Source organism: Myxocyprinus asiaticus, chromosome 4 (assembly GCF_019703515.2).
Source record: "Myxocyprinus asiaticus isolate MX2 ecotype Aquarium Trade chromosome 4, UBuf_Myxa_2, whole genome shotgun sequence".
Lineage (NCBI taxonomy): Eukaryota > Metazoa > Chordata > Actinopteri > Cypriniformes > Catostomidae > Myxocyprinus > Myxocyprinus asiaticus.
Window position 1 is genome coordinate 4572032 of NC_059347.1, and position 13183 is coordinate 4585214.

A 13183-nucleotide genomic window follows, 5' to 3' on the forward strand; every position below is an offset into this window, starting at 1 on the left:
ATACTCTAGGATATTGGCTCATTTCGAGTGGGAGTGACTGTCAGGAACGTCTGAAAGTGAGTTTTGATTGAGTAACTTGTGGATTAGTGCTGACTCGAGCCGCAAACTGTTTCAGACGATTCAGTCCGATTTGGTGAATTGGTTCATCCATTTCACTAAAAAGAACTGGTTCAAAAGAACGATTCATTCATGAACAGGACATCACTAAATGGCATCTTTTTTTTGTTATTTTGATCAATTGTCATTTTCTGCAAATAAATGCTCTAAATGACAATATTTTTATTTGGAATTTGGGAGAAATTTGTCAGTAGTTTATAGAATAAAACAAACATTTTAATTTTACTCAAACATACCTATAAATAGTAAATCCAGAGAAACTGATAATTTTGCAGTGGTCTTTTAATTATTTCCAGAGCTGTATATTTGCAAATACTTTAATATTTTGCAAGAAAATTAAAATGTATTATTTCTGTGGAGGCAATCCAGGCATGTGATCAGCTAAGCACAAAAAAGCAGGAAAATGTAACGAGCTACATCGCGATTTAAATTTTAATTCACTCCATAATGCTGCAGATATCATATTATATACCAATATCTCAGAGGTCAATTTTTGAGGAATTTAAAGACATTTCCCTTAACATGTACTGTTCCTATGCTGCTTTTACAACTGTCACGCTGATTTTTCCACATTAATGTGAAAATGCCAATGAATAAAAATGTAATATTACATGTTCTTAGGAGTGCTGACCTCTCTTCATCATGTGGCTAGTATTAATACTGGATTGTGCATTTAAATTCACAGAGTTTTTACAGAGAGTTGTCTCCCAAAAACTCATGTACATTTTATTACATCCGTAACCCGTTCATTTTCTGATCTAAGCGGGGGGAAAATTCACCTAGACTGAACATTTTCAAATGTTTGCACTGTATCTGCAAGGTTTTATGATTATACAGACAAATGGTTCCTTTAAATAGTTTAAAAATATTTGTAAAGATACATTTCATGATCTCACTACAAATATCACGTCAGTAATGCTGGAATTGCAGCTAGCAATTTTTAACCTGTCAGCAACTGTGGCAATGATGGACTCACACAATTCATGCAGGTCACATTTTAGGTCGGAAAGAACAGAATTCTGGATTAATCCGGAAAAATCACATCCCTGCAACAACTTTGCGGAGGCAACCACCCTCCGCTATGCACCTGGTGGTTCTTGGTTAAGTACATAGCATAAGAATGACAATGTCTATTATATCCTGAATTTATTTCATTTTCAGTTAAAAAGTGCCCTTACTCTCTCTCTCTCTCTCTCTCTCTCTCTCTCTCTCTCTCTCTCTCTCTCTCTCTCTTTCACTTTCACTTTCGCTTTCATTCCACCAACACTCACACACATACATACGCGTGTCCACCAGGGCCAGATTAACATAAGGCAATGGTTCTCAACCCTGTTCCTGGAAGCCCCCCAACACTACACATTTTGGATATCTCCCTAATACAACACACCTGATTTAACTCATCAGCTCATTAGTGGAGACTCCAAGACCTGAATTGGGTGTGTCAGAAAAGGGAGATATATAAAATGTGCAGTGTTGGGGGGCCTCCAGGAACAGGGTTGGGAACCACTGACATAAGGGCTAGGTGGGGCTGAAGCCCCAGGGCCCAGTCACAAAGGGTGACCCTGTGATTGGCTGCGGAGGGCAGGCGTCCTTAATTTCTGTTGGTTGCATTCTTGATTGACAAGTCATAAGTGGTTTGTCTGTTAAAAATAAAATGAGATGATTGGAACACTTGCCTGACTGTTTTCATTCATTATCCAATGAAAATAAAATTTCGACTTGCGTAATTACATCTGGGATCGCCTCTTTCATTTACCTGTTGGTACGTCAGAAATGTGGCTAGAATGTGTTGAAATAGCATTCAAACATTTTCAAAAAAGTGAGAGAGCGGTCCGAACGTCCATGCATACCATGAGCGCTACAAATGACCTGAGAAACATTTACTCTCAGATTATTTTAGTGAATTAGCTTGCAAAACGTCCTGAATCGATTTGTGATTCAGTACATTTCGTTCGGACCACTCTCTCTCATGGAATCTTTTGGAGTGATTTCTCACTCATTAAAACAGTATTGGGATATTTACGAACACAGAGAACAAATTGTATGCTGTATGGATAAGGTGTATATTTACCTACGATCAACTGAATCAAAAGGCTGCATTTTTGAAAGGTAACTTTGAGAAACTTCAGCAAGTGCTGTGTGAACAAGGAGCTGTTCACATTGAATGTGTTTTTGTGGCCGCTCAGGCTGTTTTTCAGTCATCTACCATGTAAACATTCACTAGATGGATGCCTTTTGACAACTGCATCATGTTGCACTGTGTTTTAGCGTCTCTCACCGGAGCGCTGCATTTTTAGATGCCATGTCAAGTTAAAAAGAACTTGAACTGTTAAAAACGTGTCTCGAGACACCTCTAGCTCTATTTGTTGTTGTGCTGTGTTTTGCTTTTTTAGTGTGAGAACTCTTCTGACCAGTTACTGTTTTTAAGTTCCATGAATGCTACACATACCCTAGAAAAAAAAATGTTTCTCTCAAAGTCACCAGAATTGAATGGTTTGTGTGCCTCACCTGGGGAGCATGCCCCTGTACCCGACTAGATATAAAAGTATGCTTTTGTCATATTTCTGTGCATACCCTCAGATGAAATGCTGCAGGCACATTGTCAGTCGCAAGTGTTTCAGGAGAGACCTCCATCTGTGTCTGGAATAGTTAGTATGCATAATATATGCAGCTCCGTTGTGTGCTTGACAAACACTGCTTGTGTGAAGTGCAGTTCTCTTTCGGTCGACTCGTTCGACATCTCACTATGGGACATGCCTCTTGCGTGGTCATCCATACAGCCAACATGCAACAAGATGCTTGCCAGTGCACCAGGGAAGCCCAGCCCCTTCCCTACATAATTAGTAGCACTGGCCCAAAATGGCATCCTACATCTCTTCACTCGCAGCATCCACTGCAAGCCCTTTTTCAGTGCACTTAAGGTTTATAGATTTGGCCTGATTCGGCTGTCTAAGGACTGAGTTCCCACTCAGTTAAGGACATCGAGCCAAATTGAACCAAGTCATACTGAGAAATTAAACACTTTACCAAAAAACTTACCAGTTGAACATGGCTTCCCCTTGGCCTGGCAAGACCAAGCTGCCATCTCGCCATTGCCCAGGAGTGTGCAGATTTTCTATTTCATCTAGAGATCTGCACAGTATGTGTCCAACTTGCCTGTGTGTTGAGCATGCCAGGGCAACATTAGATTCTCTCCAGGAATCCTGTGCAGGAGAGTGCATTTTTTCCAGGAGGTCTGTCGAGATCCTTTACAGGGAGATGACATGCCTACATCCATGGAAACCTCACCCCCGAGGCAGAGATGGGCTGACCAGCTTACTCCTTCGGATGAGCTTGGTGACCCTGTTGGCTTCAATATGGAGATACTGCCACCTGGAAACCGTTCCGGGTCAGAAGAACAGCCATCAGCAGTGGGGAATGCAGCCCTGCATGAGGCTTGCCAACGGGCAGTGGCTAGACTGGGCATCGAGTGGCCGGTGGCTCTCCCTGCCGCTAAACGCTCAAGACTTGACGGGAAATTCCTCATTGTAACCACCCTGGTAGTTCATCAAACCATCCCATCTTTCCAGGATTGTATGGAGGATCTGATGAAGTATTGGGAGAAACCGCTGTCATCAAGAGTCTTGGTGTACGGCTTCTCCTCGCTTGACATAGTGGGTATGGAGGAAAGGGGCTGATCTCACATGCTGCCGATGGAAGCAGCTTTGGCAACCAATCTGGATCCAAGATCGGCATTTGGCTTATCCTTCTGCCTCACAAATCGGATCACCTCTCAACACTTTGTTGATCAGTCAAACGCATAGAGTGCGGTCACATACACACTTATTGCCTGTGTGGATCAGTCAAAAGCATAGAGTGCTGTCACACTCACTTATCGCCTGTGTGGATCAATCAAACACATAGAGTGCTGTCACACACACTTATCGCCTGTGTGAATCAATCAAACACATAGAGTGCTGTCACACACACTTATCCCCTGTGTGGATCAGTCAACGCACAGAGTGCTGTCACACACATTTATACTCTGTGCTGATCAGTCAAACGCATAGAGTGCTGCCACACACACACTTATCACCTGTGTGGATCAGTCAAATGCACAGAGCGCTGTCACACACACTTATCCCCTGTGCTGATCAGTCAAAACACATAGAGTGCTGTCACACACACTTATCCCCTGTGTTGATCAATCAAACGCATAGAGTGCTGTCACATACACTTATCCCCTGTGTGGATCAGTCAATGCACAGAGTGTGGTCACACACACTTATTACCAGTGTTGATCAGTCAAATGCATAGAGTGCTGTCACACACACTTATCCCCTGTGTTGATCTGTCAAACGTATAGAGTGCGGTCACACACACACTTTATGCCTGTGTGTATCAGTCAAACGCATAGAGTGCTGTCACACACACTTATCGCCTGTGTTGATAAGTCAAATGTACAGAGCGCTGTCACACACACTTATCCCCTGTGTTGTACAGTCAAACCGCCCCAGATTAGACCTCAGATTTCTAAACAACTATCTGAGAAAATACAAGATCAGATTGTTGACACACACAAATCCCTGCCTCATTCTGTACATAGGGGAGACTGGTTCACTTCACAGGGTTTTATAACGAACCCGAAGAAGAGTTTTTTAACTCCAACACAATCAATTATGTTTCTAACTATTGTATGCGAGCCCGTGGCACCTACTTCTCTCTCTAGTAGGTGCTCTCTATTCCATTGGAATAAACGGAATCTCTGGGTTTGGCCCATAAGAGGTCTAATCTAAGTGCTCTCGGCTTGCTCAAAATAAGATTTTCACTATTCAAAGTGCCAGAGCGAGCTCCATCAGGTCTCTGTAGGAGATGGAAAGGAAAAGATTTGAAAAATGGTGTCAGGGAAAACAGATAGTCCCTTTTCTTCAGCAATTCCAGATATTCTCACATCCTACCATAAGTAGGTTCATGAAAGGTGTACACCACCTAAAACCAGTCACTAAACCAATGTTACCATCATGGGATTTATCACTAGTTCTAGAAGCTTTGGGGGAAGCTCTGTTGTGAACCTTTGGAGGAAGCTGATATAAAGATTGTTACTGTTACCGCCCTTGGCCACTATGAGGCGTGTCAGCAAACTGCATGCACTCTCGGTTAACCCTGCATGTCTCAGGTTCACACAAAATGTATCCAGGGTCAGTTTACGCCCTAACCCGGCAGTTGTGCCCAAGTTGATTAAACCTGGTTATTTCAAGCAGAGAGATGGAAATCCCAGCTGTTTACCCTCCTCCTTTTACTTTGCCAGAGGAGGAGAAGATGCATGTTTAATGTCCTGTTAGGGCATTGCAAGCATATGTGAGTAAAACACAAAGCTTTGGACAGTCCAAGAATCTCTTTGTGTGCTGTGCAAACCCAGTGAGGGGTAAGGCATTGTCAAAACAACGACTTTCTCTCAGGATAGTTGAAGCCATTAAATTGGCTTACTCAGTAAAGGGACAGTCATTATCAGGGGGCGTGAGAGCCCATTCCCGAGGGGAATAGCTGCTTCTTGGGCTCTATTTAAAGGAATGTACATAGAGGATGTCTGTGCGGCAGCCGATTGGGCCTCCCCGCACACATTCGTAAGGTTCTATAAACCGGATATGGTAGACCTGCTTTGATGACTAAATATATGGGCGTTTTCTATATCCCATAGTGAGATGTTGAACGAGTGGACCGAATTGAGAACTTTGGGTTACGGTTGTAATCTCGGTTCTCTGAGGGAGATGAGTGAGACATCTCACCAGAGGGCCCAATATTCATCAGCTTGGAAGAGCTGTAACGTATTCCATTTTGGGCCAGTGCTACTGATTATGTAGGGAAGGGGCAGGGCTTCCCTGGTGCACTGGCCAGCAGCCTGTTAGGTGTGATTGCATAGGGCTTCATTGATGACCATGCAAGAGGCATGTCCCATAGTGAGACTCACAAATCTCCCTCAGAGAACCGAGGTTATGACCAGCAACAACAACAACAACAACTCTGTAGCAAACAGCCCCTTTCACACATATAGCCTTTTCCAGCAAATGTACTGCATTTTTCATGTTAGAGGTCTTGTGTGAACACAGTCTTTTTGAAAATACTGGTAAATTTTGCTCAAGCAATTTCCCTTAATGAGAAATGGTAACAAAATTTAAATATTGATGTAATGTGTGAACAGCACATGCCAGTAAATGCAACTCAACAATTTTCCTGTAATTTACCTGGTTGCATGTGTGAAAGGGGCTGAGATAGGCTACCAAGATAGACCATGAGGGGGTCCCTTGGGATTGGTATAGCCCCAGGGCCCTGTGTGTTCTTAATCCGGGCCTGGCGTCCACACACACACACACACACATAGAGACTTGAATCGCGACCAACAAACACTCCTGTGACTTGATTAATACAACAGTTATTATATTATCTAAAATAACTTTTAATATGTGCAAGTGTTTCAATGTACTGTATTTCACCCTAATCAGCCTCCCATAATGGAAAGCACCCTGCTGAAAGCACCCACCAATGCAATGAAGGCTTGGGCTGTATCAAAGCTAGAAGCTGAATCCGTGGTGAAAGAAATTAGTTTCAATCACAACAGCATTTTAAGGATGAAAACCAGAAAATGTGATAATATAAAACCCTGAACGATGTCTTAAGGTGTGGTAACCATGGTATAAGTGGAATAATTGACAACACACTGATGAATTATTAAAAAATAATGCACACCCAAGGTGTACATTATTTTTCAATAATTAAATGGTCCGTCATCAATTATTCCTTACTTAGTTCCTGCCCTGATGAGAGACATTTAGTGCACAGTCTTGTTCCTTTGTCTTTTTGTCCGGTTTTTAAAAAAACTTTTTTTGCTTCAAATCAAAGTTCGTGATGTTGTGATTTACCTCGGACATGGTTGGTTTGGTTCATGGGTTACAATGCTTTGATGAAGGATTTTATGAAATCCATATGGAAGAAATAAATAGGACAAATATTTCCATAACCAAGATGACATGCGCTCTGTAGAACTAGGTACATTGTAAACAAAAACGTCCTGGTTACTTGCGTAACCTCTGTTCCCTGATGGAGGGAATGTGATGTTGTGTCGATGTAGTGACACTAGGGGTTACTCTTGGGAACCTGAAACACCTCTGGTCTTTGATAAAAGGCCAATGAAATTGGCGAGTGGTATTTGCATACCACTCCCCCGAACATACGGGTATAAAAGGAGCTGGTATGCAACCATTCATTCAGGTTTTGTGCTGAGGAGCCGAGACAAGGTCCCGGCCATTTCAGCGGGTAGTCCAGTGTTGTGGCAGGAGGGACACAACGTCTCGTTCCCTCCATCAGGGAACGGAGGTTACGCAAGTAACCAGGACATTCCCTATCTGTCACTCACTCGAAGTTGTGTCGATATAGTGACACTAGGGGTCCCTATACGAAATGCCACAACTGGTTGAACTGTGTTACGTGAACTGGTGGTGTGTGACGGGCAGACCACTGTGTGCCTCGTAGCCAGCGCACCAGGCCGACACGTAACCTACCCCAACACTGTTATGAGTGTCGAACGTCCCTTCGGGGACAAGTCGACTGCCCAAAAGATAGAGACAGGCTAGCCCAGTCGTGGCCACTTATCCTCTTTTTTTCTCTCTCCCCCAAAAAAGGGGGGGTGTCCCTCCCAAGGGGAAGTCACCGCAGAGACCACACCCCACCCGGTGGGGGGGGGGGGGGGGGTATTTTGAGTGGAAATACATCACATGGTCTTGCCGAGCTTTGTCGGAAGTATGTCATGTGGAGAAGTCCCATGGTAGGTCCTACCCTACGGGGGAGGAGTTTATACAAACATGGTGACTGGGGCAGGGGGCCTCTGCCCAAGGAAGATGCAGTTTAACAACAGGGAAACGAATTAAAGGAAGATATATGTCGCATTGGGGTTCCCTATGGGGAACCAACACATGCGGAGCACCTACCCCAGTACAGGGCTTAGTTAGCACATGTACTGAGCCGGCAGCGAGTTTCTCCGCAAACTCGTCTGCCACAGGGCTCGGAGGAAATCATCCAGGGAACACAGTTTGTGAACACTACTGGGAGTCAACAGCGCACGTCTTAAGTTCAGGGGAGGTGAAAGGTGCTATGCGCAAGCAATACACCCGGCCAGCTGTCCCAGACTTACCTGCTTGTGCCTCTACATGGGACAAAACTGGTTCCACCCGGAGATTGTAGAACCTCGCAAAGGTGTTGGGTGTTTCCCAGCCCACTGCTCTGCAAATGTCTGTTAGAGAGGCGCCACTGGTCAAGGCCCAGGAGGCCACCACAGGGTAGAATGGGCTCGTAGCCCTGCCGGGGGCGGCACGTCCTGGGCATGATATGCCATTGTTATGGTGTCAATGAGCCAGTGGGCGATCCTCTGCTCAGAGACTCTAAAGCTCTGCGTGTGATCCAAATAGATGCGTAAAGCACGCACCGGACACAGCAACGTCAGGGCTGGGTCTGCCTCCTCCTGGGGCAGTGCTTGCAGGTTCACCACCTGATCCCTAAAAGGGATTGTGGGAACCTTGGGCACATAGCCCGGTCGGGGTCTCAAGATCACGTGAGAGTAGCCCGGACCAAAGTCCAGGCAAGTTTTGCTGACAGAGAATGCTTTCAGGTCTCCTACCCTCTTGATGGAAGTGAGCGCAGTCAGGAGGACAGTCTTCAAAGAGAGTGCCTTAAGCTCAGCTGACTGCAGGGGCTCAAAAGTGGCTCCCTTTAGACCCTGAAGTACTACAGAGAGGTCCCATGTTCCTCTCAGGAACCTGATGATCAGGTCGTGCTTCCCTAAGGACTTACCTTCCACTGTGTCATGGTGTGCCACTATAGCGGCTATATACACCTTCAAGGTGGAGGGGGACAGCCGCCCTTCCAACCTCTCCTGCAGGAAGGAAAGCACTGATCCGATTGTGCATCTCTGGAGGTCTTCGCATCGGGAAGAACAACACTTAGCGAACAGACGCTTCAATGCATACAGATGCCTCGTAGAGGGGGCCCAAGCCTGAGTGATCATGTCTACCACCGTGGGTGGTAGGCCGCTTAAGTCTTCTGCGTCCCATCCAGGGGCCAGACATGGAGATTCCAGAGGTCTGGTCGTGGGTGCCAGATGGTGCCCCGTCCCTGAGAAAGAAGGTCCTTCCTCAGGGGAATTCGCCGGGGGGGCTGTCACGAGGAGCGTGAGGTCCGAGAACCATGTCTGGGTGGGCCAGTAGGGTGCTACCAGGATGACCTGCTCCTCATCCTCCCTGACCTTGCACAGGGTCTGTGCAAGTAGGCTCACTGGGGGAAACGCATATTTGGGAAGTCCAGGGGGCCAGCTGTGTGCCAGCGCGTCTATACCGAGAGGTGCCTCGGTCAGGGCGTACCAGAGTGGGCAGTGGGAGGATTTTGGGAAGCAAACAGGTCTACCTGTGCCTGCCTGAATCGACTCCAAATCAGTTCAACCCCTTGAGGGTGGTGTCTCCACTCTTCCCTGAGGGTAACCTGCCATGACAGCACATCCACTGCAGTGTTGAGGTCGCCCGGGATGTGAGTGGCTCGCCGCGACTTGAGGTGCTGCTGACTCCAGAGGAGGAGACGGCTGGCGAGTTGTGACATACAATGGGAATGTAAACCACCTTGATGGTTGATGTATGCCACCGTTGCTGTGTTGTCTGTCTGAACTAACACATGCTTGCCCTAGATCAGTGGCCGAAACCTCCGCAGGGCAAGCAGAATTGCCAACAATTCGAGGCAGTTGATGTGCCAACGCAGCCGCTGGGGTGGCTTGCTTTCTTACAAAGGCAAGCGGCGACCGCATCGTTGCCATGGACATGTTCTCGCAATGAGTACATGACCCATCCACGAACGCTGTCTCCGTGTGGGCAGCACCCAGACACGAAAGACAGTGATCGTGACCGTCAGAAGGCGAGAGATAATGAGCGCAACCAGGAATAACACACAAACGGAAAGGCATCTTTAAAAAGATGTGTCTTTAAAAAGACGTTCCGTGTGTGCCGCTCTTTTAGAGAAATATACTTTTTTTTTTTAGAATATACTCTTTTATTTCTGCCAAAGTGCCCAGGGGCGTTCTCTGCAGTGCACCAGTGCAGAGGGGGGAGAAGCCACTGAAATGCGCCGTCAGATCCAGCAGAGGTGAATGAACAGCCGTGGAAATTCAGCTCAGTGAGCATCGACTGTTCGGCTCCGAAGAGAAAATCTGAATGAGTGGTTGCATACCAGCTCCTTTTGTTGTATGCAAATATCACTCGCCAATTTTCATTGGCCTTTTATCAAAGACCAGAGGTGTTTCAGGCTCCCAAGAGTGACCCCTAGTGTTACTACATCGACACAACGTTGAGTGAGTGACAGATAGAGAACTTTGTTTCCAACTGTACAGGCAAGAACACCCCAGCTCCTGGAAGTTTCATAAAGCCAGCTGAACAGATTCAATCGGATTTTGGGTGTGCCATCTAAGGTTAAGAGTAGGGAGACACTTACCTTAGTTACAGCAGGGTATCCGGCAGCCACGTCGGCTGGGCAGTAGAGCTTCTCTTCGTGGGAAACTTCTACCATGGTGGCCCACTGGTCCAGGAAACCATTTGGTGTGTACAGACCACAATCCTTTACACTCGTCTCCCGCTCGAAGTCTTCACACACTCCATCACCATCATAATAATAGCACATGCTGGGCTCATCTGAACATGTGTAACATGTATGTGTGTGTTTATGACAGAGAGGGAGAGAAAGAGTGAGAGATATTGTTATAGATTATGTACTGTATAGAGTAATTATGCAATAAAAACTAAATAGTGATTTTATTACAGTTGTGGGGTGTTCTTGGGCAAAATGCAAAGCCCTTTACTATGGTAAAATGATATTAATGCAGGGCTTTAATTTGCTTATTATTATTTTTTCTCTCCATCAAGTGGCACCAACAATAATACGATACAAGACACAAATGGTGGAACACTAATAATCACAATAAGCAATTCTACCGACCCGTAATATAGTCCAGTAGCCATACTGTAGACTGCATTGTAGCAACTTAGCGTATTTAGAATTAAATTTCTAAATTATATATTCATCAATTGAATATAGTCACTGGTGTGCATATATCAGTGATTTTACAATGGCTTCGAACATGGTTCATCCATTCAGAATTTAGAGCCAGAAATATTTGTTTTATAAATTGGAAATTGCAATGAAATAAACTAAAAATGTTAACAAATCATGAAACATTGAACACTAAATATGACATATGCATTATATAAAGAAAAGTCAAAAAATTTTGTAACTCAAAGTCTGTAGAATTCATAATAAAGTCAAAATATCAACCTAAAAATGATAGTAGGTGCTTCATAGCCGTTAGTATTCAGTATTCCAGTGGAATGACATAATCTAATGTTAAAATCAGATGCTCACTAACATATAAAAAAGCAGGATTTTTGCAATGTTTTATATGCTCAGTATTGTAGTCTACCATACAAAATCATACTTTATGCCCCATTTCAAAAGACGCCACGATGCCAGAGATAGCAGAAGGTATGGTTTATTTCTAGAGTCATCAATCTCTAATTTTCCTTATTTACCCAGGAGAGAAGGAATTAAAATCTCAAAGTTTCCATATTCACCAGCCTTATCTTGTGTTTTTATTTCAAATAACAAAAATTAGGTCAATATGTAATTAAATAGTGGACAGGGATTTGTGTTTTCAAATGGGATCCAATGATCTTGACAGAGGATGCCCCAGTTGGTCAATTACTAAACAGGCATTTAAAATAAAAAATAAAAAAATTAATGAACGTACAATGTCAGGAAAAAAGTAGCTTTAGGGATACAACAGCTTGTTTAACATATTTATCATAGTTACACCTTAAGATAATAGTATGTACCCTTTAGGAATAGACACGGTACAAATACATTTCTAACTTTGTTGAAAAGAGGTACAATGGATGTACCTTTGATAGTACTGCCCCAGTGACACGTTGTTGTACCCCTAAAGGTACAATATTTGCATTTTTTTTCTGACAGTGTACCTTCTGAGGAAACGGTCTTCAGACCAATGATAATTTTCACAAATTTTTTTATTTATTTTTTTTATTTTAGTCTTTAGTATTTTAGTGTTTTGAAATTGTCCTTTAAATTAAGTCAATATTTCATCATGTCTTATTTATTAATTTTAGTCAATTTTGCTCACAATTTTACTTACAATTAATTGGCTGATGGCACTTAAGCTACACCCAATAAGGAGCTATGTCACGGATTCCTTATGAGCATCTGTTTGGCACCATCCCATCAGATTTTTTACAAGAGGTAAGAGCCTGTGTACAGCATCTCGTTTCCTACTCAGGGAACCAGGATTACTTAAGTAACCGAGACGTTGCCTTTTGTAGTTCACTTCGACATTGCGTCAAGCCATAAGGCCATGCGACCAGTAGCTGCAAACTGTATCAGCCTGTGTGGCAATAGATAGAACCTGGGAAGCAGAAGTTAAAACCTCGTCCAGATTATAAAATCTGACAAAAACATGCAGAGGCCAAAACTGCTGCCAAAAAAAATGTCCTCCAAGGACATGCCTCTAGCTAAAGCCCATGAGGATGCTCAAATGGAGGAGGAGATAAGGACTCCCAATTAATAACCTGTGTGTGGAACAGGGTAGAAAAGACCTTGGGTAAATAACCCAAGCAAGGTCTCAAAACCAGTTTTGACAACCCCGAAATCCCTGAAATACGCAATGGACTGACCAACAGGGCATGTTAATCGTCAACCCTCTTAAACAATACCAGTACCAGAAGCAGAAACTGATTGCTAAGGGCTCAAATGGAGCACCCGACAGCACCTCTAACACAACAGATAAATCCCATGAAGGCATACATACAGGGCGAAAAGGCTTTAGCATGCACTTCACTAATGTTGTAAACAATTGAAACCCCATACACATGCACTTGTTCTGCCGCTATAGCAAAGACAAAAACTTTAAGTGAAGAGGGGCAACCCCGCCCCTAAAATGCTTGTGTAAAAACTCCAGCATTGAGCATATAAGGCAGTTACTTCACGTCGCACC

General features: G+C 44.2%; 1 protein-coding gene across 1 annotated transcript in view; it reads right to left on the reverse strand.

Annotated features, from left to right (window-relative positions):
* Window positions 1-13183, reverse strand: part of pappaa (pregnancy-associated plasma protein A, pappalysin 1a) — a 245529-nt gene that overhangs the window by 146078 nt on the left and 86268 nt on the right. Inside the window, exon 11 of the mRNA XM_051690455.1 lies at window positions 10618-10814. Coding sequence (XP_051546415.1) covers window positions 10618-10814 — 197 coding nt within the window. The remainder of the gene's footprint in view (window positions 1-10617; window positions 10815-13183) is intronic.